At 43.4% G+C, this 26,338-nt stretch overlaps 2 protein-coding genes across 4 annotated transcripts in view; one reads left to right on the forward strand and one right to left on the reverse strand.

Moving 5' to 3' along the window:
* ITPK1 (inositol-tetrakisphosphate 1-kinase) overlaps positions 1-26,338 on the reverse strand; it is a 266,577-nt gene that overhangs the window by 120,261 nt on the left and 119,978 nt on the right. For all 3 annotated transcript variants that reach the window (XR_007774438.1, XM_050953316.1, XM_050953315.1), the window contains one exon: positions 21,115-21,240. Coding sequence is in view for 2 of the 3 variants with exons in the window: in XM_050953316.1 (XP_050809273.1) it covers positions 21,115-21,240 (126 nt within the window). In the remaining variant the exon portion in view is untranslated. The remainder of the gene's footprint in view (positions 1-21,114; positions 21,241-26,338) is intronic.
* Positions 1-26,338, forward strand: part of LOC127051255 (uncharacterized) — a 118,488-nt gene that overhangs the window by 29,969 nt on the left and 62,181 nt on the right. The gene's annotated exons all lie outside the window — the stretch shown is intronic.

Below are 26,338 nucleotides of genomic sequence, written 5' to 3' on the forward strand. Positions count from 1 at the left end.
CCCGACCACAGTAATCCCACAGTCTCTATCTGAGACCCAGGTCCCTTCCTAAACTAGTGCCCTAAGCACTGGCCCATCCTTCCTTTCTAAGATGCATGTTGGCTGCCTGTATGTGCCATTATGTTCACACACAAGCATACCGATTGATTTGAAAAATTGTGAGAAACATTTTAAGGCAACACAAACTATTTTACCTTAATTAAAAAAAAAATGAACCATCAAAAAACTTCTCTCTCTGCTGAATTCCGGAGCAGCACCAACCAAGAGGGAGACACTGGGCAGTTCTCTAACTTAACTAATAATTTCCCATGTGGTACCACGTCAAATGCTTTACTGAAGTCCAGATTGACTTTTTTAGACAAGAAAACTAAATCTGTTATCTTATCAAAGATAGATATCAAGTTCTGCTGGCATTATCTACCTTTAGTGAATCCATGTTGCATTTTATCCCATTTTCTGTTTACTTCCATGTCTAATTATTCTTTCCTTCAATATTTGTTTTAAAGTCTTACATCTTTTTAAGGTCAGACTAACAGCTCTGTAGTTGTCTGGACCATTTTTTCGCTCCCCTTTCTTAAAAATAGGTATGTCATTAGGTATTCTCCAGTCACAAAACGCCACCTCCGATTTAATAGATTTATTAAAAATCCGTGCTACCAGACTTGAGGCTTCACGTGTCAGTTCTTTCAGTATTCAGGGATGGAGATTATCCCAGCACCCTGTCTTGAGCAAATTAAACCCTGAGTTTTGCTTCCACCTCAAATGTAGTAATTTCTATTTCTATACACTCATTTCATTAGACATCCTGCCTTTGCCTCCATGTTGTACATTATCATCCTTTCTGAAAATCAAGGCAAACTATTCATTTAGTTTTTGGGCCATACCTACATTATCCTTAATCTCTACCCCCACATCCTTGCTGCACAGCAGCCCCATTTTTTCTCTTGTTCTCTTTTGGTTTATATGGCTCAAGAACCTTTTACTATTTGTTTTGATTTTCTTTGCAAGGTCTAACTCAGCTTGACTTTTGACAATTCTCATTTTATTCCTGCACTTTCTGACCATCAAGACGTAGCTTTCTTCGCTGATCAACCCCTTTTTCCATTCCTCATAGGCTCTCTGCGTACTCCTAATTCCTTTTTGAGGTGTTTCTTCACCCATTTAACTCGGAACCCTTCTCCCTACAAATTTTTTCCCTTGGATACAAATTTCAGATCGTTTTTGTACCTTTGACTTAAAGAAATTCCAAAACTCCTACACATTTAAGTCTCTGAGCTCATAAATTCAGTTGACTAATTTCCTTCATTTCTCAGTCTTTCCATTTGAACTTTAAAACCTTAGTTACCGACCTGTTGTTGATTAGTACTTAGTCCTGCCTTGAGTGAAGGGGACTAGACTAGATGACCTCTCAAGGTCCTTTCCAGTTCTATGATTCTATCCTTCCATTTAATTTAAAATAAATCAGCTTGTGCTCACTCATAATCCAAGGTTATTTTCTATAACCAGCTCTTCTATAACGTCCTCATTACTTATCAATACCAAGTCTAAAACATCATCACCTCTTGTAGGTACAGTGACCTTTTGATGAAGAAATCTGTTGCCTATCACAAACAGGGATAACTGAGTCCTTCCTAGTAGCATTTGTTCTCCAATCTATATTTGGGAATTTAAAGTCTCCTATAATGACAATTCCTGCTGGTATGGATCTCTCTAATACTATTATACAGATCTCTGTCTATATCCAAATCTGACCCTGGAGGTCTATAGCAAACCCCTCACACCTACTCCCATAGAACCTCTGGAACAATCCATTCTCGGTGATTTTGACCCAAACTGATTCTGTTTGATACATGATCTCACTTCTGATTTCTTTACAGTCTACTTTATCATTGGATGTACAATGCTACTCCACTACCTTTGCCTCTCTATCTTCCCTGAATAGCCCATGTGTCACTAATCATCAACCTCTTCCATGTCCATTTCCATTTCCTACTGCCCTTTTCACCATATTCTGCCAGGATTTTGCTGTGTAGTCATCATTGCTGAAGCTTAATCTTGGTCCCACTGAAGTCACTGAAAAAACTCCCATTGACTTCACTGTGAATAGATTCAGAATCCTCAGGGTTTGTCTACACTGCAATTAAAAATCTGTGGCTAGCCCGTGCCAGCTGACTCAGGTTCGCAGGGATCAGGCTGGGGGGCTGTTTAATTGCACTGTAGACTTCCAGCCTCTGGGACCCTTCCACCTTGCAGGGTCCTAGAGCCAGGGCTCCAGCCTGAGCCCAAATGTCTACACCGCAATTAAACAGTCCCGCAGCCCAAGTCCAATTCAGCTGACACGGTCCAGCCGTGGGTGTCTAATTGCAGTGTACATACCTTCTGGTTGTAAGCTCCACAGTGCAGAGACCTTGTTATTTTTCTGACATCTGACAAGCACCATGCACACTCCTGCTGCACTGTGAAATGATATTCTCTAGCCTAAGCATCAGCAACTCTGCATCTCTGATGGATAGAATGTAGAAGGGCAGGAGTGAGTATGTATAAGAAAAGCAAAGACATACCAGTCATCTTCTGATACTAGCAAGAGGGAAATTATTGTGGCAAATGCACCTCTGCATGCTGGTTTTCCCTTGGTAACAACACTAGGTTCAAGGATAGTTAATTTCCTATCAAACCCAGCGGAGATAGATTTTAAAATAAAGCCAGAATGCAGGCTAGACAAAGGGGGTCTAATCAAAAAGGTCCCTCTGCCCCCTACCACCTCTCCCCCCAACCATCTGATATGCTCTAGAGATCTGAGAGCCAGCTGCCCGGACAGGCAGAGACGAGGCATCAGAAAGAGTCCTCGAATGGAGTATAATTCAAAGTGAACACCAGGACTCCATGACAGTAAGATGATATTTTAAAGCAATTTTACTGCAACAGCAAAAAGCTTGTCCCAAGTGCAATCATCCTCAGCATTTTATGTCTGCTAAAGGAGACTGCGGAGCCTTTCATAAGCCCAAAGGGAGCTGCTAGAAGAGTTTCACAGAAGTTTATCAAAAATAACCAAACTGGATCAAGTGTGTCATTAGGGCCACGTTGCAATGGTTTGCAATCTGGTTTGGTGTCAACAGGCTCAATCCTGAAGACAATGGGAGTTTTGTTTAAGAACTTCAGGACCAGGCCCAACAAATTTGTTTAGAAAAAATGAGTTTAGCTCCAGTAACCTCGTTATTGAAACGTAACATTTTGTCTGTTGTTCAAAGAGCACCTCAAAGTAGTACAACAGAATCTCCCATCTATTTACTTCTCTATTTGGAATATTTTTAGCTGTCCCAACCTTGGCTCTGCCCTCCTTCTCCTCCTATCAAACCTCATCTGGCTTGGCATCTTCAGAAGAATTCAACAATACCTTCCAGCAATGTTTTTTCTCTCCGCCCAGCCACAGGAGGCTCTCAGACATGTGAAGGCACAGAGCTCTGATCACAGATTGCAAGAGGGAATGGCTCATTTAACCAAGGGCTTGTCTACAGACCCAATGAGACCTTGATAAACGGGGTGTGACTACTCTGCACTAGCTTGCTACAGTTTAACTGTCTGTTTACACCTTGATGATGCATGATAACAGTTCCTTGAGGCATTTTGAGTCAGTCTGATCAAAGCGCTCTAACAAACTGTTAGTGCACATTAGCAGGGTACACATGGACAGTTAGATCTCAGCAGGCTAATGTGGCGTAGGTTCACATCCCAACTTACCCACAGTCTAAGGCCTTGGCTACACTTGGAGGTCTGCAGTGCGGGAGTTACAGCTGTCTTCGTACAGCTGTGCAGGGAAAGCGCTGGAGTGTGGCCACACTGACAGCTACCAGCGCTGCAGTGTGGCCACATTTGCAGCATTTGCAGTGCTGCTGGGAGTGGAGCATTATGGGCAGCTATCCCACAGAGCACCTTGTCCCATTTTGGCGCCGTGGGTTGTGGGAAGGGGATGGAAGGGTGCGGGTCATTCTGCTTCCTGTCCCAACGCCCCGTGATGCATCGCTTTGCATCCCAGCAGTCCCTGTTTTTCCGTCCATGTTTGGCACCATTGTGACTCTCCCAATGGTTTCTGTGCAGCGCGATTTCTGTGGGAAATGGAGCCCGAACTGCTGAGGAGTATGCTGATGAGTCTCGCCAGCACATCATGTTTGGCAGTTGAGCTATTCCTTAAGCTCCGAAGTGATGAGGAGTCCGACGATGATTGTGAGTCGCCTGACGCATATGACATGACATTGCTTGTGGCTTTCATAGAAATGCTCAGCACAGTGGAATGCTGCTTTTGGGCTCGGGAAACAAGCACTGAGTGGTGGGATCACACCATCATGGAAGTCTGGGATGACGAGCAGTGGCTGCAGAACTTTCGGATAAGAAAAGCCACTTTCATGGGACTGTGTGCTGTGCTCGCCCCCACCCTGCGGCGCAAGGACATGAGATTAAGAGCTGCTCCGCCAGTGGAGAAGTGGATGGCTATCGCAATCTGGAAGCTGGCAACTCCAGACAGCTACCGATTGGTCGGGAACCAGTTTGGAGTGGGAAAGTCAACCGTTGGAGTCGTTTTGATGCAAGTTTGCAGGGCCATTAATCGCATCCTGCAAAGAAGAACCGTGACTCTGGGAAACGTGTAGGACATTGTGGATGGCTTTGCACACATGGGTTTCCCTAACTGTGGAGGGGCGATAGATGGGACACATATTCCTATTCTGGCAACACCCCACCTAGCATCCGAGTATGTTAATCGGAAGGAGTATTTCTCTATGGTTCTCAAGATGCTTGTGGATCACCGGGGGCATTTTTCATTGACATTAACACAGGCTGGCCTGGAAAGGTGCATGATGCAGGCATCTTCAGGAAACTGCAGGCAGGGACTTTTTTCCCAGACCGAAAGATCACAGTATGGGATGTTGAAATGCCCATTGGGATCCTTGGAGACCCCGCTTACCCGGTAATGCCTTGGCTCATGAAACCGTATACAGGGAAGCTTGACAGGAGCAAGGACCGGTTCAACAACAGGCTGAGCCGGTGCCAAATGACTGTGGAGTGTGCTTTTGGCCGTTTAAAAGGACGCTGGCGATCTCTGTATGGGAAGCTGGACTTGGGGGAAAGCAGCATCCCCATGGTTATATCTGCGCGCTGTACTCTCCATAATATTTGTGAAGGGAAGGGTGAAACATTCAATCAGGCATGGACCTCTGAGGTTCAACGCCTGGAGGTTGAATTTGCACAGCCAGAGAGCAGGGCTACTAGAGAGGCCCAGCACAGGCCTTCAAGGATCAGGGATGCCTTGAGGGAGGAATCTGAGGCTGAAAACCAACAGTAATGTTTGGTGCCTTGCACGGGAGTGAAGTGCAGTGGTTACATTGTTGGTAGGAATCTGTTTTTCCTAAGCTGATTTGCAGTGCCTGTTTCTTTCCTGGGCTAAGGTATCTTTGACTTTCTGCAATAATAAAGACTGTTTTCAAAGCCAAGAATTCATTTATTGAAAAGAAAATAACTTTATTGACAGACACACAACATTTTGGGAACCTAAAAGGGCAGGGGGGTGTGGTGGGGAACTGTACAGTCACAGGTTTGAATGTGTCCTGTCTGGAGTGCTGTGCAATGACTGCTGCACTTCAGGATGCCTATACTGCATGGTGATGGGGGTTGAGTGCAGAGGATAAGGGTCGTAGTTCTCAGGGCTGGTTGGTGAACGTACAGGTGTTGGAAGCAGCTGGTGGAGGTAGGAACCTGGATGCTGGAGAACGGGGTTTGGAGCTGCCTGTTGGGGCACAAGGGAAAGAGCTTTGGGACGGGGGGGCGGGCGGTGCGGTAGTGCTCTGCCTGCATGGCTACAAGCAGAGTCCGCTTGGCACACCAGGATGCTTATCAGCTGCTTTGTGCTTTTCTTCCTGACCGCCGCATTTCTCTGGCGGATCCTGCTTTCCCTTTCCATCCAATCCTGCAGTTTTTTATTCTCTCTGGCAGAGTGATCCATAACTGTTTGCAGCAGGTCGTCTTTGCTTTTTCGCAGCTTCTTCTGCAGGTTTTGGAGTCTGTGCGCTGCTGTTAACACAGGCAGCTGAGAACTCAAGGTCGCTTGTGGAAAGGAAAAAAAGGCAACAGTTAACAGAGGCAGCATTGTTTATATCTCAGACAGTTATTCCCACACAGTGAAGGAGTTTACAGTCTTCACTTTAGCATAATTCTCCCATACCAAAGAGAGGGCACATAACCGACAGGAGCCCCGAAAAGGTGAGTAAGGGGGACTGATTGTTTCAGGGCTGCGCTGGGGTTTCTGTGCATTGAGGAAAGGAAACAGCTGCAGTAGGCACCTACACTGAACACTCTCCCAACATTTGCCACAGGAGTTAATCCTGGAAGATATCTCGCTGCTGCGGGTCACCTGGGAAGAGCGGGAGGGTCTTCTACAGTAATGTGGATTCCATCCTGGCCCCTATGCAACTTGCCTGTGTGCAGCAATGGTCCCCCCACCCCTCGCGGCACAGTGGCACGGACGCATCAGCCTGACTGGGACAAGGACCACAGTGGCTCTCCCTATAAACTTGCGCAAGCGCATTGTCCACGCTCTGGCTGAAACTTTTGAAGAGATTACCGAGGCCGATTACCGCGAGGTGATAGACCACATCAATGCCTATTCCACATCTAGACATGCATGCATGCAGCCTTAACCCTCCCTCCTCTCCTGAAACATTTCCATCCTGAAAATAAAAGCTGCTTACCGGGAACCCGCTCCTCTGCTTGTCCTTCACCAAGTACCGGCTGCTGTGACTGGCTACCTTCCTCCTGGCTTGAGAAGACCTCCTGGCTGCACGCCTCCTAGGACTCCGGGGTGTCTCTCCCCACCCCAGTACCCTCATTCTCGGTTTCCTTCCCCCCCCCCACTCTGAAGTGTCCATCGTGGTCATCGGATTGGCGGTGGGGTCACCCCCAAGGTATCGCGTCCAGCTCTTTGTAAAAATGGCAAGTCGTGGGGGCAGCACCAGAGCGGCGGTTTCCCTCACGGGCTTTGCAATAGGCACTCCGCAGCTCATTCACTTTAATCCTGCACTGCACCACATCCCGGTCATGGCCCCTTTCCAGCATGGCCCCTTTCCAGCCTTTAGATGACCCTTGATATCTGCCCATAGGTATCATAATTCCTACGGCTGGAGCGCAGCTGGGACTGCACAGCTTCCTCCCCCCCAACACTGATGAGGTACAGCAACTCGCCATTGCTCCATGCTGGGGCTCATTTCACGCATGGAGGCATGGTCACCTGGAAAGATTCACTGATTGCATTCCACACCTGGCTGAGCAAACAGGAAGGGGATTTTTAAAATTCCTGGGGCATTTAAAGGACGGGTCATAGACTCATAGACTTTAGGGTCAGAAGGGACCAATATGATCATCGAGTCTGACCTCCTGCACAAAGCAGGCCACAGAAACCTACCTATCCACTTCTATAACAAACCCCTAACCTATGTCCGAGGTATTGAAGTCTTCAAATTGTGGTTTGAAGACCTCAAGCTGCAGAGAATCCACCAGCAAGTGACCCGTGCCCCACGCTGCAGAGGAAGGCGAAAAACCTCCAGGGCTTCTGCCAATCTTCCCTGGAGGAAAATTCCTTCCCGACCCCAAATATGATGATCAGCTAAACCCTGAGCATGTGGGCAAGACTCACCAGCCAGCACTCAGGAAAGAATTCTCTGCAGTAACTCAGATCCCATTCCATCCAACATCCCATCACAGACCACTGGGCATACTTACCTGCTGGTAATCAAAGATCAATTGCCAAAATTAAGCTATCCCATCATACCATCCCTTCCATAAGCTTATCAAGCTTAGTCTTAAAGCCAGATATGTCTTTTGCCCCCACTACTCCCCTTGGAAGGCTGTTCCAGAACTTCACTCCTCTAATGGTTAGAAACCTTCGTCTAATTTCAAGTCTGAACTTCCTAGTGTCCAGTTTATACCCATTTGTTCTTGTGTCTATATTGGTACTAAGCTTAAATAATTCCTCTCCCTCCCTAATATTAATCCCTCTGATATATTTATAAAGAGCAAGCGTATCCCCCCTCAACCTTCTTTTGGTTAGGCCAAACAAGCCAAGCTCTTTGAGTCTCCTTTCAAAAGACAGGTTTTCCATTCCTTGGATCATCCTAGTAGCCTGTCTCTGAACCTGTTCCAATTTGAATTCATCCTTCTTAAACATGGGAGACCAGAACTGCACACAGTATTCCAGATGAGGTCTCATCAGTGCCTTATATAACGGTACTAACACCTCTTTATCTTTGCTGGAAATACCTCGCCTGATGAATCCTAAAACTGCATTAGCTTTTTTAACGGCCATATCACATTGGCGGCTCAGTCATCCTGTGATCAACCAATACTCCAAAGTCCTTCTCCTCCTCTGTTGCTTCCAACTGATGTGTCCCCAATATATATCTAAAATTCTTATTATTAATCCCTAAGTGCATGACCTTGCACTTTTCACTATTAAATTTCATCCTATTACTATTACTCCAGTTTACACCTGAGGCCAGGGCAGTAGAGTTTGAACTGATGAGCAGAGTGGCTGAGCAGGCATTCTGGGATACCTCCGAATACCTCTGGAGGCCAATAACAGCGCTTTTGGTGGCCGCACTGCAGTCGTTATTCCCCAGGCCGAGGTGGAATACATGCAGCGCTGTAGCCAGGGAGAGTGGACGGTGAGTAAGTTGCAGCGCTATAAAGCCACCACCAGCACTGCAACTCTCCAGCGTAGCCAAGGCCTAAATGTACATGTAGACAAGCCTTTAGATGACTTGACAGCCCCGAGTTTGTGTAAATAAAGTAAGGAACAAAAAACCACCTCTGTTACCTAACAAGAATCATCATGGCCATGATTTAAGAAGCATCCTTAGTCACAAAAGCACTTACACATGTCTTTATGTCCTACTGAAGTAAACAGGACATAAGCACATGCTGAAGAGCTTTTATGAATCTGGACTTATGTGGTTAATATACAAACACGGGTAAAGGCAGGCACAACGACCACCACAGAAAAGATTAAAAAAAAAGGGGGGGGGGTACCACAGGTGTTCCCATATATTTAGAATGGGAAAAATATCTTCATAACTATTTCACCATCTGAATATATAGCAACAGTTATTTAGCAGATGCTGTCCTCTTAATGGTGATCACTGTATGTACGGACAGTGGGACAACTAAGCAGTATATTCTACCATATACTGAAGCAAGAGAGTATCCAATAAAGAGGTTGACACTTGATACAATGAAAGTGGTAAGTCCTTAGAGTTTGAAGGAGCAGCCCTGTCCTCATGCCATGAACTTTGGTTCCCCTGCTTATGAAAAAACGACAAATAAATCTATTCACGATTACCAGGTGAGGAGAGTGGAAGAAAGCCAGGAGTGCAGGCTACTAACACACGAGCTTCACAAAAGGGAACAGAGGAGGAGATGGGAAAGGAACTATCAAAGACAGATCACAGCTCCCAACAAATTAAAAGCTTGTGGAGTCCAACTGGTCTCCTCAGCTCATCTACATTCATCTCTACAAAATGACCTTGCACTTTCCTTCTCTGTGCTTTACCCAAAGTTTATTGCCAACTGCAAACTAGCGGCCAGGCGACAATCTGGAGGAGATTTAGGTTTCCCAACAATATTTTGAAAGGGCTCCGTCCCTGGGCTGGAATTCAACCTACCCCAGACAACGTGTATGTTTTTCTCCTTCCAGTCTTTGACAAAACAAAAACAAAGAAGAAGAAACAAGGACTTCTGAGCAGATCCTCCTCTGTGTACATTTCAGGCCTGGCATTTAGTTACGCTCTGTACTAAGCTTGCCGCTGGCAGAAGACCAACAAGGAAACTGGAATTCAAAGAGAGACCCACTATTCCCACCTGTATATCAGAGGGCTCTGGATGAAATGCTTATTCTGGTTCATGTGTGAGAATGGGAGGAGGGGGAACAGGCAGCCTAGGGTTGCTTGACATCTTATCTGAAAAGGTATCAAAGGGAGGATTAGCCACTACAATTCTGTTTTAAAAGACTTGGGGTACAGTGAATTGACACATCCATACCTGTAAATATCAGCTGTTAGATGTGAAGAGATGGCAGATGAGCCATTTACTTCCTCTGGAGAACTTCTTGATTTTTACAAAATTATATACATTAATCATGGCAGCAATAATACTTAGTGTTTTCCCATTTTCACGAGCTTTATTCTTCACGACACCCTTGTGAAGTAGATCAGCATTTTACAAGAGGGGGGATGGATGTAAAGAGACGCTTAGGAACTTGTCTAAAGCCACAGAAAAAGTTAACAGCAGACTCAGGACTAAAATACGGGGAGTTCCTGGCTCCCTGCCTTGAGCTCAGACTCTCCTCCTCAGTCTTCACACTCACACACTTTGTTTTTGCTTTTTAAGGAGACATAATCAACTTTAACATTCTGATTGTTTTTTAAACATACTGTTATTATAAGGAATATCTGAGATAACTAGAAACTCAAAGAAAAAATATATTCCTCTGTGGTTTTCTAGTTCACTGTGCATTGGAAAGCAACCTTGTGAGTAATCAGTTTCATTGTTTTTCCCAGAATAGCAAGTCAAGGCAAGATTTGTAAAAGATATTTAGGTGCCTGCCTAAAGAAGCAGTTAAGAACCTATTGAAATTTTCAAAAATGTAGGTGCCAAATTCTCATTGGATCTGCATCTTCAGGCACTTAAATACATAGGTGCTGAGTTTCTAATCTTCCAGGAGGATGCTCAGCCCCGGTCTCTCCTGAGCTGCGCCCTCACTCCTCCCCAGCCCCAGTGCCTCCTGACACAGTGAAACAGCTGTGTTGCAGCGGGCAGTAGGTGCTGGGAGGGAGGGAGAGTTGCTGGTTGGTAGGGTCAGCGCCTATGCTTAAATACCTTCAAAAATCTGGTGCTCAGTGTCTAATCCTGCAAACACTTATGTATGTGAGATACTCATGCACATACGTGTTTACAAGATTGACCCCTTCGTTAATTTCACCTGTGTGTGTGTGGGTGGGTAGGAAGTGTCTTTCACATATGACGTGAGAGAGAAAATGGGAAAAAGTGTCTGTAAAACCACAAATGTTGGTAGGTGGACTCAGAAGCAGGTGTAGTATTTTAAACTATTTTTAGCTCAACTTTTTAAAACATTACTAGACTACAAATTGGTTGTTTCCCTCTAATTCCTCAATAACTATTATTTTCCATTGTTACACAAAAGCCAAGACAGAAGATCACTTTTGCCTTTCAAAGAGTTTGCTGCCTTGCAACTTTGAAGGCACAGGCTGGAGATTGGGAGCGTGCAGAAGAGAGATGGGTTGGTATGTAAAGAAGGGATACATTTCATCCTGCCCATCCATTAGCAGAGAAAGCCACTGGTATTATCACCCAAAGAAGTCCCAAAACTGCCCTTCCACTACAAGTGAGGACTTCTGATGAAAGCAACTGCTCCAGCAGGAACAGAAGTCTAGAAAAAACTCTAGGGCCTAAAATTACTCCAGGTGCAGTGTCTTGCTCCTTTAAGTCCTCTGATGAGGCACTATGGTAGCAGGACCAGGCATCCTGGAACTGCTCTCCCCAATAAGTAATTCAATTAGTAACCCACCACAACGTAGGGCCTCTGAGGTCAGCTGAACAATTTTTAGCTCTCACTCACATCTTTGCCCTAAAACTTGAATGCAATGTTAATCAGGAGTGATGACTTACTAGTGATCTCTACCCTCCCAGAATGAAGGAACTGATAAAAAGCCTAGTCAATGGAAAGACTTCCATGCCCAAGATGCTCACTTCCACTGCTGTCACTGGACCCTGGATCAGGTCCCTTTTTCAGGATGGGTGGAGATCATTAAGTAGTCATCCCTCATCACTAACACATTGCAGGGCAATTTGCAGCAGGGGCCCCATCTGCACAGCACACCTTTACAGACTCAAACGAGGCACGCAGAAGTCTAGCTGTGACATAGGGCCAGAAAGGGTTACACTACCAGCAGGTGTATTGACCCAGATTCAACCTTTAAAGACATATTAGTAGATAATGATTGTGGGTTTTTTGTGTGTTTACACATATATTGTTAGGGGTTGACAATGAAATCAAACAGTTCCTGTCTATCCATGTATTATGTTAATTCAGAGATCAAAAGAAGATGTAAACATTTAAATGAACTGTGAATGTAGCAAAATCACTGTCTTAATTTCTTTTGAAGTATATAGCAAACTACTTGTAAATGGTGGGAGACAGGCAATTGCTTTATGTTAATCCATGTAGCTAATTACCAGTAATGCTTAGGAAATAGGAGGTTTCTTCAAAAACACCCAAGGAACACCTGCTGACAAGAGGCTATCATAGCATGCCAGTGATCAATAAAGAAATCTTGGGCCTTGATCCTTTTATCTCACATCTGCTTATGCTTCATCATGGGACGTTTAAGTAACATGCCTGAGGTGTCCAGTTCCATTTTAGATCACTCTGATATTAAATATTTGAAGATTGGACTATAACCTAATGAACTAATTCTGGAAAAGACTTTTTGCAATTCTAAAGCTCACCATCTCTACTATGAAACTGACCTAAGAACTCTGGTCATGTCTTTATGTATAATGATTTTTTAATCAAAACTCTTTTTAAATAAATTTTAGTTCAGTTAATAACTGTAAGCGTGCATTTGGGTAAAATCTAAAATATTTATTAAGCTGGGGGGTAATGTGTCTGATCCTTTTAAACTGGTAGAACTTTTATATGATAAACAAGATTTTCAGTCATCTTCGGCATATTTGCCTTGGCCATCTGGGTGGGAGCTCAACGATGGGTTGCTTTAAGGAAACTGTATTTTTGATTTCTGGGTAACCAGTAAGGTGTTGTAGAAGCTGTTCTGTTGCTGGCTTGGTAAATCTAGGTATTAAAATAACCACCAGTTTTGAGGGATTGTCTGCCCATTCTTTGCAGTTTGCCCTAATTAAAGCAATCTCAGCGCGCTCCCCCTGGGATCCCGGTCACACCATCTCTTAAGTGTAGGAGATCTGTAGGAGAACACATCTAGCAGACGTGGAAAGTCAGTTGTCGGGGTCTTTTTCTTCAGCTACAAGCCCCTCAGAGGCAGGCAAATAGTCCTCACCATTTTCAGTCAGTTTAAATGGTCATGTATTAAGAGAAGAAGTGAGAGCACACCTTAGAGGTAGTCCGAGGGAAAGGCAGAGGGGTTTCCAAGCCCATCAGCAGTGTGCACCCACTGGTCTGGGACCACAGACACACCTAGTGCAGTAAACCAAAGGTTGGCCCTTTCTCTTTTCAGAGATAAGGGTGTTGATGCTATAAGCTTTTCAAGAGCCATAACAAATCTAGACTATCCAATTTCTTCTCATAACACCATAAAGGATGCACTGTTCTCCAGTTCACTGTATCCAGTTTGTTAGAACAGCAGTAACAGTTTCTACCCTGAAAATTATATTCAAGAGCAGGACAACTGGCTAGCTGGGAAGTATATATATCAAACACTGCAAACACCTGACTGACTGGTCTGCTCACAATCATCAGCGTTTCTTCCCCCAATTTAGTGAACAAAAGGAAATGAAACTAGTTCCCATTTTGAATGCAATAGCGAGGAGGTCACAAATACCACAATCACGTATGCTCAGTCATATACACTCAAATAGCTCAGCTGTGGGGTTCATCAGTGTACATATTTAAATTTGTTCATTGATTTCTTTTTAAATTGACTCTCTCTATAAACCGACTCTTAAGAGTTATTACTCCCTGGGAAAATACTTCTCTGTCCATTTTCAACAGCTCGCAATAGATTTAGAGATATTTATCACTCTGCTTCCCTCCTATGCTCCCTCCCCTAAATTCTCCTCTGTCTCTCTGAGGACACGAGAGCACTTTCTCTAAACAGTCTCTCTGGCACGCTATTCAGCACTGGCAGCACTATCCTCTGCCCTGCCAAGCATTGTGCATGTATTTTAATACAGTGAGCAGCATACAAATGGTGCCATCAGCCATGGTGAGATCCTCCTACACGGAAGTGACAAGAGGGTGTGTCTAAGTGAGCAACATTTACTTATTGCTTACTTATTTCACATTCCAGAGGTTCCTATGTCTGGTTTATAAAGGGATGGACTATCATTCAGAACTTTGCTAAGATGCATTTCCACCCTCTGTATCTCATTCACCAGAAAAAACCAAACCACCTTGACTTGGGTTTTTTTTTATTAATAGAACCACAAACAGGAAGCAGCACAGTCCAGTGGATACAACACTAGACAAGAGAGCCAGGATCAGCTTGTTTCCTGACATGCTAACTTATTTGCTCACAGGCACGTCACATCACTTCTCTGTGCCTCAGTTTCTACATCTGAGAAGTGCTTTGAGTTCAATTAATCAAAAGCATTTCAGCATTACTATTGTAACTTGCCTCTATGAGCCCATTCCATTCAGAGCTACTGCAAACTCATAGTAGAGTTATCGTCAGAGATGGGGGAAAGACCCAAGCGCATCCCCTTATAATAAACAATCCAACTTAGATTTTATATAGATTGTCCACAGATCTCAAAGTGCTTTCCAAATGAGGTCTGTATCTTTATTCCCATTTTACAGATGTGAAACGAGGCACGGGGAGGGAAGCGATTAAAAGATTAGAAAACATGCCTTATAATGACAGACTCAAGGAGGTCAATCTGTTTAGTTCAACACAGAGAAGGATAAGGAGTGACTTGATCACAGTCTATAAATGTACCTACCTGGGGAACAGAAATTTGATAACAGACAGTTCTTCAATCCAACAGAAAAAAAAAAAAGATAAGATGTCAGCTGAAACTAGACAAATTCCAACTAAAAACAAGGTGCAAACTTTACCAGTGGGGGTAATTAACCACTGGAACATTTTACCAAGGGTTGCGGTGGAGTCTCCATCACTGATAATTTTTCTCTCAAGATCGGATGTTTTTCTAAAGGACAGGATCCAGTTCAAACCGGAATTAAGTCAGGGCAGCCCTATGGCCTATATCATACAAGAGGTCAGACTAGATGATCACAGTGGCCCCTTCCGGCTCTATGATTAGGGCTAAGATTATGTCATGGAGGTTGCGGAAGTCACAGAATCTGTGACTTACAGCGATCTCTTTGACATTGAGGACTCGCAGCAGCCCAGCCACCATGAGCAGCCAGGCTGCGCTGGGCTGCCACCTCAACCCTGCAGCTCCCAGCTGCCGCCACCGATGGAAGAGGGACCCCGGAGCTGCTCAGCAGCCATGGGCAGGGGGAGCCCCCAGCAGCTTCCAGCCGATGGCGGCAGAGGGACCCTGGAGCTGCTCAGCACTGGCAGGGGGGTCCCCCTGCAGCTCCCTGCCACCACAGGTGGCAGACCTCCCACCCCTCCTGCAGCTCCCAGCTCTGCAGGGTGGTGGGGGAACCCTGCCCCCAGCTCCAGCCCCACAGGGCAGCAGGGGGACCCCCCCCCTAGCTCCAGCCCCACTGGGCAGCAGTGGGACCCCTCCCCAAGCACTGGGTAATGGGGTCCCTGAAGCTCTCAGCCGCTGCAAGGGGGGAGGGGGCAGGGTGTTGTACCCTCCTCCCTCCCCACTTTGTCAGGGATGTTTTTAGTAAAAGTCAGGGATAGGTCATGGCTTCCGTGACTTTTTGTTTATCACCTGTGACTAGTCCATGACTTTTACTAAAAATATCCATGACAACATTGTAACCTCACCTATGATCTATGAAAAGTGACTCACCCAAGGTCACCCAGCAAAGCACTGGCCAAGCCGGGAACTGAACCCAGGTATCTGGAGTCTCAGTCCAGTGCCATATTCATGAAGTTACACTGCTTTGCAAGAAGCAGATATAATCAAAAAGAGAAGCTATATTAGATATTAACTTCACTGAATGATCAAGAAACAATGGCATGGGAAGAGGAGAACACAGCGAGTTCCTTTTATGCATTTTTGGATTTTCCACTATTATTTTTAATTTTAAGACTACTAAAAAAGAAGGCCTCAAAGGCAGTAACTGGAGACAAACATTTAGCAAGTTTCCACACATAGCTGGGTCAATGCTCCGCAGTCCTGGCCTGCAGAAGCCATCCTGGAACACTTTCAGAGACGGTTAATCATTGTGAATACAGCAAACCTGTATGGTAGTTAGATGAAGTGCACAAACAGGGGACTAGGATAGTCCAGTGACATTATCTAGGATTTAAACTTAAGAGATGCTAGTCTAGTGCACTAATTGACTAACATCCCCTGGCTCCTCACTTCTGCAGGTCTGGTTTTACACAATATGAGGATATTCAACATCCATACTGTGCTTTTCATCCAGTGTATAAGGCTCTTAGCAAAGTAGCTCATTCAACTAATCTTATACATTAAATCCCAATACAGAGAGATAGCAGTTTGAGGATTTATACTTTATCTGACCTAAGGAGGTGCTCACTGATACTCCTCTCAGTCTCCAATATCTGTTCTGGAAAACTCATACAAAATGCATTTTCTAACCACACGTAGCCTGGATGAACAAGTCTCATTACTGGTTAATATGTCAGCTGGCGAGCAAAGGGCATTATTTACAGTTATGTTGGCATATTCCTCTGATACGGGAGTAAGTACCAGATTTCTTTCAATAGCACTTGACACAGTCCTAATTCAGACTATTATGGTAAATTACTTCAGACGTGTAAAAGCAGCAAAGAATCCTGTGGCACCTTATAGACTAACAGACGTTCTGGAGCATGAGCTTTCGTGGGTGAATACCCACTTCGTCAGATACATGATGAAAGCTCATGCTCCAAAACGTCTGTTAGTCTATAAGGTGCCACAGGATTCTTTGCTGCTTTTACAGATCCAGACTAACACAGCTACCCCTCTGATACTTCAGACTTATTATTGGATTATTTTAAATTAACTTAATAAAGATCATAATACTGTTCTGCTGTTCTATAGTGCTACTTATAAGACTATTTCAAAGCACTTTACCGAATTAATTAAACCTTAACAGCAATGGTGTAAATATTAAATCCATTTTACAGAGGGTTAAACTGAGGCACAGAGAGACAGTGACAGCAACACCACACAGCAAGACAGAAGCAGATCTAGAAATAGAACCCAGGAGCCCTAACATCTAGTTATGTTATCTAATCTCTGGCTATGTTTTGTCCTGGTCCATATATATATAATTTGCTCTCTGCCCTGTCAGATGAATGCAGTGTTGTTGGAGACAGGCAGCTCTGTGAAAATAACTAATGGAACTGAATAGCAGAGGCTGATCCAGCACAAGAGCAATTCATTATGATGCAAGTTCCACAAATAAGAACCTGATGTTAAGTTATACATTCCTCAGTCAGTGCTTCATTGGTACTTTGCATACAACTTGCAATGATCATTGACTGTGTCCTCACATCTATACATTAATAATCATGATTCAAACGTATCTTCAGTTACAGTCATTGATTTGATGGGTGGCCCATTACTTTACATTGTGCATGAGGTTAAGACCAAGTCAATAAGAGACACTGCAAACTCCAAAGAAATGCTTAGGAGCACGTATCGGGCTGAGGGGAAGCTGGGGGAGATATAAACCAAGAAACAACAAAGGTCTCTGCTGCTTGTCCAAACCTCTAGAGAGATGTTTGAGATCATGTGGTCCACCAAAGAGAAGTAAAATGCTGGGTGACCAGCATCCCACATGGGGACCAATACCCCTTGTTCATGGATTCATTTGAACAGTTCATAGTGAGTTGCTCCCAGGTTTTACAAAGAGGGACTTAACTAGGCTATGAGATATTTAATACTGAGTACATTGGGGTGACCACAGGTCCTGGATAATTAATGGTTCAAACACAGCCCGGAGAAGAGGAGCCAAAGGAGAGGGAGCAAAATTTCCCTCACACAGATGCACAGTTCTGAGCTGACAACTTTGCTCAAGAACGTAATTTGACAATTTAGCAATTTAGGAATGAAATAAAGAGACCATATGGCATTCACATGTATAATAGGCAGCTGATTACAGATATATAAATGGAAGGCCCCAGTAGCATAAATCAGCAGAACATAAGCTCTGAATGCAACCATCTCTTAGCTACTATGTAGCCGAAGTCAGGCAGTTCTGCAAACAGATCTGACACTACCGAGTATATATATCCCCACTTACCATACTAAGACAGGAGCATTATACCTATTGGTTCTTAGCTGTACCATGAATAAACATTAAATTATTTAAAACAGTACTCTGAGCCCTAATTTGTTAAACTATCCACAATAACCTAGCTTGTATATACAGACGGTTGTCAGCACAGCAAAGGCTGTAGTGTAGTCTGAGCAACATGTAAATCAGTCATTAAAACATAAACCAAAAAGCCATTTAGCTCTAACACCAGGAGTCAGGTTTCCAGCCTAATGTGCTTTAACACAGTAATAGGTGATGACTGTTCAGCCCACCCACTGGAGGTCCATCCCCCTCGCTAGTGAAGATAGCGCAAAGTGCACTATCTTCTTTAGCGAAGTGGGCACTGGAAAGGGGGGAGTAAAGAACTCACGGAGCAGGACAACTGAGGAGCTGCGGTCAAGTAATGAGATCAAGAGGTAGCAAAGAACTGGTCATAGAGCTAAAGTATGAACCCACAGTTTATATTCTGGAAATGACCAGAGATGAAATGTATTCTCAACAGATGAGTCACATTAGTTCCCCTGACACTTTTTTAACAAAATATTTATATGGTCAATGGAAGCAGGGGCTGGAGAGGGATTTTCTTTTTTTTAATTATTGAAGTGGTAAAAAAAAGGTAATAAGACAAAATAGAATGATGTTAAAAATACCACAAAGCATAACAAATCAACTAAAGCCAGGGCTTCAACTTGAGGATGTCACTTCATCCCAACCCCAGCTCTGCAACATGCAAGCCACATATACAAGATAGCACCCCATTAACTTCTCAGTCTCCACATTAAGGACAGAGTGCATATTCCTTTGTTTTGTTTATTTGATACTGGATCCTTCATCTTGGTATTTAGACGCTAGCTTTAAGAAAAGATTCTCCTATATTTATACTCATGGTGCTCTTCCTTCCAAAACCCAACAATTAGAAACTGTCTTATTTATTTAAGATCTGTTAAATACACGGAGCTCACTGAACAAAGAGAACAGCCTTCTTGTGCACAAGAACACCAATTAAGAGTTCCGGTTTAGGAATAAAAAAAACCTGGATTTCCCTTATTTAACTGACTTTTATCTTGGTGGTCCCCAAAAAGAATAGTTTGTATTAGTGATACAGTCTCAGCAGCAGAAATGTGAGGACCAGGAGCTGCAAGAAAGTAACTCAGTTTAATATCATGCTAAAGCACTACTTTTCTCCATAGGAAATTAGGTATAAATCTGAACTACAGTATTTGTTATATATGTTAAAAAATAAAATCAGTGAAGCAAACAAATAATGCATTGAAATCTCTCCATATTTTATATATATACATACACTTGTGCATATGTATAAATAAAAACTGCTTAGTTTCACGTATTCTCTCTTTCCTGTGGATTCCACAGCAGCTGATGAAGATCTCTGCTAGTATCTGATGCTGGAAACTCTCTCTGATCTTCCCTTTCCCTTAGGAATCACAAAGGAACACATGCTCTGTCTTTTCTAACAGCTCAAATTTTCAACAATTAATTAGTTATCTTCGGGCAGTTGTCTTTTGGCTGAACTTCTGGGTCTGCAATTTGAGGTTGCCTGTGTATATGCTGAGGAGGAAGAGAAACCCAAACCCTGTATTTTGCAACTCCTTAGTCTCAGCAACGGATTGCCGAGTCCATACATCAACCTGCTGAACCCCTAGCATGCTCCACCTTGAGCATAAGCTTTTGTCTAGTGATATGGCTAGGCCTCAGTTTCCCCGTTTGCAGAGTGGGGATAATACTTCCCTCACACAAGTGTTGTGGGGATTAATTAGTTAGCTGATGTTTGAGAAAGTCAAGTGCTGTATGGGTGCCAGGGAGAGGCATCTGAAATCTCGCCCACTTCCAAATCTTTTCTCAGTAACTCCCACAATTTCCAAGCGCAAAAGGTAATGGACATCTCTTAGTCTGTGATAAATATTCGTCTTCTCCTCAACCAATCAGAACTAGAGGGACTATCCCTGCAAACCAAACTTGTTATTTTGTGTAATAGTTTGTCCATGGCAGGAGAAGCGGGAAGATTTTGTAACTCATTAAGCAGAGCAGAAAGAACACCCTTTCCTAGGAGCGTAAAGCTGCCAAAGTTGTGTGCTTTATGGTTTTTAAAGCTGATATCAACAGCATACACAGCAATTTCTTGTGATGCTGTGTTGAATGTTGCCTCTCTCTTTGAAAGAGAAACATGCATCACTGCTCAAAGCCATCAGCTAGAAACAATTCCTTTTAAAGCTGTGAACTCATCAGCATTCTCATTACTGATGGGAAGAGGTCTTTGGAAAAACCTGCTCTCTGGATACTATTTTCATCACTAATGTGTCTGCATGGCTTTCCTGCATATCTGACCTATACTGTAAACTTCCTGGGGAGAAATAAATAAAAGAGTCTCCTCAACCGAAGACAGAACATTACAGAAAAATTCACAATGGCTCTGCTTTGCATGAATCATACATCTAGGGGGATAGAGAAAGCAAGGGCTTCCTCGATAGGGAAAGCCTCGGGACAAGCCAAGTAAGGATTTCTATGCATCCCTCCGAAGTGGGAGAAATCTGGCACACACAAAAAAATATTTTCAATTGTTTAGTTACGTATCTTTGGCCCAAGGCTGTCTTCAGGGATCTGGGGAAAACCCTATAGACCCTTACTCCTCTTTGGAGATAGTAGCAATGTTTCTAGGATCATGAAAGGAAGACGCCAGGGGTGAACTGGGCATTGCATTGCTTACCTCCACAATGTAAAATCTACCCAGAGCTATTGCACCCAGTGTAGCTCAATAAAGCCACCTTTCCCAGAGCTCTCGGTAGGTGAGCAGCAGCACACAGGGAGCTGGTTTAGTCAAGTGTCCCTACTCCATGGCAAAGGATCAAACTGGCAACACTAAGAGCAGAGGCTCCTGCTCTGCTTTTTGCCTCCACCTTAAGTGCACAAGGGCTGTGAAAAATGACACTCACCTGGAACCTGTAAACCAATTCCAACGACTGGCTGTCATTTTGGTCTGCTTCAAGGATGACATCTGTCAGTTTATGTATGATCACGTCCAATGGGCCCTGATCTTCAATTGGTTTGGTCAGGTCAAGCTGGAGGAAGTCATACAAAAAAAAAAAAAACTTATTAAGACAGCCGCAATCAAATTCTTTATGCCCCTCACCATTCCCTTTTCAGATCTCAGTGTCAAAACTATTTCCCTGAAGTGTGATGTGTTGCTCTGGGCATCACTCTTGGCACTGAACTCCAAATGTACTGAGGTGTTTCTTTAATCTCATCCATTAGAAATGAATGGAAAGGACCTATTCCCTGGGCAGCTGAAAAGTCGAACTTCGCACAGAGGTTTCTGTAGCAACAGGTTATAACCAATAGCAAGCATTAGAACCCAAACCACTAGGAGGCACTTTTTGTCCAAAGATCTCAAAGAGCTTCAGCTGGCCCTTTCTGAGCCAGGGCACCAGCACATACCCTCACCTCATTCAAATCTCTCCCCCAAACTCACTTGTGCCACCGTACATATATTTAAGAAACAAGCCAATGACATTTATTGATACATTTAAAAGAAACATGTTCACCATGTTGTGTTTTGGTCTTTTCTGACTAACCACAAGGAGCAGCATTCAGATTAGCCACCCGGTGATGAGCATCTTGGGTAGAATTTTCAAAAGTGTCTACGCGACTTCAGCGTCTAAGTCATTCAGGGGATTGGAAAATTTCATTCAGCATAAAGATCTAGACAGTCTCGTGTTCTAACAATGATGCCAAGTTATTAATATTGACAAGTTAGTCACATGTCAAAAGATAGTGGCCTGTGCAATCTCTTTCTACCAGTGCTGTTGTATTTAAGCACATGAAAGAACGTTAGCTTGTAAAACCACAAACAGAACTGATTTTAAAAAAGAAAAAAAAAAAGCAGGATGAAAAGATGTGTGCACAATAAACTGAAAGCAAGCCTACTCTTCAGACATACGCATATATCATTAATGTTCTCTTCGAACACACAACTGTAATCTCTACAAGACTGGGCCAAGTCTGTTTGTAAGATGCCATGTACAACATTGTACAACAGATTTATAAAATAAGAAAGATTTAAGGTGGTCTAGAGCAGTGGATCTTGGAAAGTCCCTAAGGATCTTCATACAACAAAGAGCACCCTGTTCCCTGGTTTGTCCACCAAGCATCTGAAACATACCAGCATGAACACGCACAAGGTGGAAAATTTTAATAGCCAGGTGCTTGCAGAGTTTTAACTGTGGATGGGTATGAGTTCCATTCACAGGCGTGATCCTGCACACACTTACATGCATGCTTAACTTTCCTACTGTGAGTGCTTCTGTTGATTTTAGTGGGACTAGGAACAGCAGTAAAATTAAGCACACACACAACTGTTTGCAGGATCAGGGTCCAAATTATGTGAAATACTACTTAGTCCAGGATCCATGCTGAATGAGTAGCTATGCTTCTCTCTAAAAGCAGTAGGTGCTTTGAGTCTAGAACTTCAATTACTAAGAAAAGGAAAGGAAAGACAAGATGGAAAGACAAGACAAGACAAAACATGCAGTTCCAGACTGACACTTTCCACAGTAGCCTATCACCTCTTACATAAAAAAGGCAACATTAAAGATTCTGTTCAATTAGATCTGAAACCCCTAATCCCTGCAGAGGTGCAGAAATCTAAACCGATCCATCTTCAGATCATCTAGCTAGGAAGACAGTAAGCAAGAAGCATACAAGTGGGCCAGGCTGGTTAGTTCTCTACATTTCTATTGTCCTTGCAGTTGGAACTGTAAGGACAAACTCAGAAAATAAAAAGACAATCTTCCCCATCAGTAAGCACCAGCCATGACCCAAGAATATAAATGAGCCTGTAAGGCTCACACATGTATTTTGAGCACAGTGTCATCAGGCAAAATACTTTCTGTATGAAAGTTATTTGTGTCGTCAAATAAAGATGGGCAGGTTTTCAGAATGGAAACATAGCACATATTGTACACAAGTCAGACAGATGGCATTAGGACACACACCCATCAAGGAGCAATTTGAATTTCTTCCTCCATGAACAAAGAATACCAAATTAAACATTCTAATAGTTTACTCTGTCCAGAAATTCAGTGCTTATGAGGTTGCTTTAACTGGCTCTTTAAGGATGAAGGGATAGCAAGTACATTTCAACCACACAATCTGTAGTTTCATCCAACATTATGTGGACCTGAGGATCAGATTGTTTGAAAAAGTAAATTCTCTGTCTTCTAGTGAGAGCCACGGAAGGTAAACATTTCTAAACTGTTCAGGATTTGGAAGAGTTCCACCTTCCTTTGTATATTGGCATAAAAAAGTCCTTGAAAAACGAAGCCTTTTCAAGAGGAATATCAGCTCCAGTCACAATAAGTCAAAGGCTAGCATAAAATTTCTGATGGTCTCTGCTGAGATAAATAACGAGTTAGTGCTTGTCAGCTGGAATCTGAACCCTCCTTCTTCCTGATCCTTTCAGTATCCTTCTCCAGCTGTTCCTTGCATTTGACATGATCATCCAAAGGTTTATTTTCAAGTAGAATCAATGCCATGGCAACGAAAGAGAGAAAATGTTTACCATCATCAGCATGAAAATGTTTAGGTTGCAACTGCAGCCCATTTACCTCCATTTGATATGTCTTCCATTTGATAGAGGGGATCTTATCAGAATATGTCAATTTCACTTGATTTCTTCATCCAACCAGCAAAATTAGGTAAATGAACAACAGAGGAAAGAGGGACATGCAGAGTGTGAGCTGCTAAGTTGTAGCAAATGCAAAATACCAAGACTATGCTTCCAAGGTGTTACAAATCCACATGCTGAAGAAAGCAATAAGTACTAGAGATAAACCACACGCATGCTGAATTTACATTAGGAACTTTGGTCCTTCAGCATAAACCAGGCTTTAAGCTAAAGGTCTCCCTTAGCACACAATAGTAGCTACTGGAGGGGCAGAGGGAACAGGCGAGCATAGGGAATTAATTTCCAATAAATAGAATTTGTTTAATTTTTTTCTGCAGAACATTGGTGATTTTTCTGTATTCTGTGGACAATACAAATGTTTGGCAAAATTCCATGAATTTCTATTGGCCCTGCATGCAACCCCACATACTGTGTTTAAAAATAAAATCACATCCGAGTGAAAATCGGGATCTGGTCACTCAAAAGACACATCAACGGCAAATGTAAGATTTAGCAAAAGAAGAAATGCTATTTTTTCTAAATGTTTAAAAAAATCTAGTTTTGTTTCAATTTTTTTTTAAATGCTCCTGGTACATGCTACAATATACTGTGTTTCACAGTGAGGCTCAATTGGATTTGTTGCGCAATGCTCGTCTTTGGAAATCGTTTGGATTATCATTTGAATCAAACGAAATCTTAATACCATCTTGTTCTCTTAACAGTGGACAGACCATGTGTACTTCTATCCTTGTGACTTTTCTGGTCATTGCTCCTCACCTCAGTCTACTCCCATTCCATTTACCCTCATCTTCCTCCTAAAATGATTCTCTGTATAAATTGATGAACACACCCATTGTTGAAACATCTCTCTCCACATCTTTAGATGCCCAAACTCCTCTAAATTGACCTGACATATAGTGGTGACAGAATCCAAAATTGTAACCTTTACCCAATGACAGTCTATCCTGAGCAGGGAAAGCCTGTGTGCTATGGGTGAATCTTTCATGCTTGGAAAGTGGGAGGAGGGAAGAGGAGTAGTGAAGATGAAGACTGTAGCTCTGACCCCTCTGATTAAGGAGATATCAAAATGGTCCTTTGTGACAACCTCTGTGGTACTTTTGATTTTCTCCTGGATGCTAGAGAAACCGGAAAACACTAAATTTGTTCTAAGGCAAAGAAGGGTTTTCTCCATTTCACTTTCCACTCCACGGGAGTGGGGACTGGGACAGGCCATACCCACTAAGATTTCCAAAAATGCAGAATCCAAACTCTCTGCCGGTAATGTAGATGTTATCTGGCACTGAATGCTCCTTCCTCTGAACAGGAAGTACATCACCAGCTTGAGTCTACCCTTTGTTTCTCAGTTCCAAAGGCTGTATATGGTATTCCCAATGTAGTTCTACTGTACTCTCATTCAATTAGGACTGCGCTGACCCAGAAATATTTGGAATTCATTTCAGGTTTGGGAATTCAGCCTATCAAAGTCCACTGAATCCAGGCTTTCAGATTGTTAGCCGCCTTTCTCCCCTCCTGGGCAAATTTCTACTCTGCATCTTTTATTGCCCTTTGTTTTATGATCTCTTTGATATAAATGCAGTTTAGCCTTGGTGTACAATAGTGATGTGAGTATCAAAAGCAGTAATGAGCTATGGGTTTCATTTGTACATTGCAAGTTTTCAAGGAGCTGAAAGCTGGCATGCTGGGGTACGTCTACACTACGGGATTATTCCGATTTTACATAAACCAGTTTTGTAAAACAGACTGTATAAAGTTGAGTGCACGCTGCCACACTGAGCACATTAATTCGGCGGTATGCGTCCATGGTCCAAGGCTAGCGTCGATTTCTGGAGCGTTGCACTGTGGGTAGCTATTCCGTAGCTATCCAATAGTTCCCGCAGTCTCCCCTGCCCCTTGGATTTCTGGGTTGAGATCCCAGTGCCTGATGGGGCAAAAATCATTGTTGCAGGTGGTTCTGGGTAAATGTCATCAGTCATTCCTTCCTCCAGGAAAGGAATGGCAGACAATCATTTCGCACCCTTTTTCCCTGGATTGCCCTGGCAGACGCCATAGCATGGCAACCATGGAGCCTGTTTTGCCTTTTGTCACTGTCACCGTATGTGTACTGGATGCCGCTGACAGAGGCGATACTGCAGCGCTACACAGCAGCATTCATTTGCCTTGGCATGATAGCAGAGATGGTTATCAGTCATTTTGTACCGTCTGTTGTGCCATTGTAAATTGGCAATGAGATGACGGTTATCTGTCGTTCTGTACCGTCTGCTGCTGTCTTGGGTGCCTCTGGCTGAGGTCAGCCAGGGGCGCAGAGACAAAAATGGGAATGACTCCCTGAGTCAATCCCTCCTTTCTGGTATCTAAAAATAGAGTCAGTCCTGCCTAGAATATGGGAAAGCATAGTCGCTTCGTGTCAGATCCCGCAGAAATGATGAGCTGCATGCCATTCACGGGGGGTGCCCCTGCAACAACCCCACCCCTTG

The sequence above is a fragment of the Gopherus flavomarginatus genome, chromosome 5, assembly GCF_025201925.1.
Source record: "Gopherus flavomarginatus isolate rGopFla2 chromosome 5, rGopFla2.mat.asm, whole genome shotgun sequence".
NCBI classification, from domain to species: Eukaryota; Metazoa; Chordata; order Testudines; family Testudinidae; genus Gopherus; species Gopherus flavomarginatus.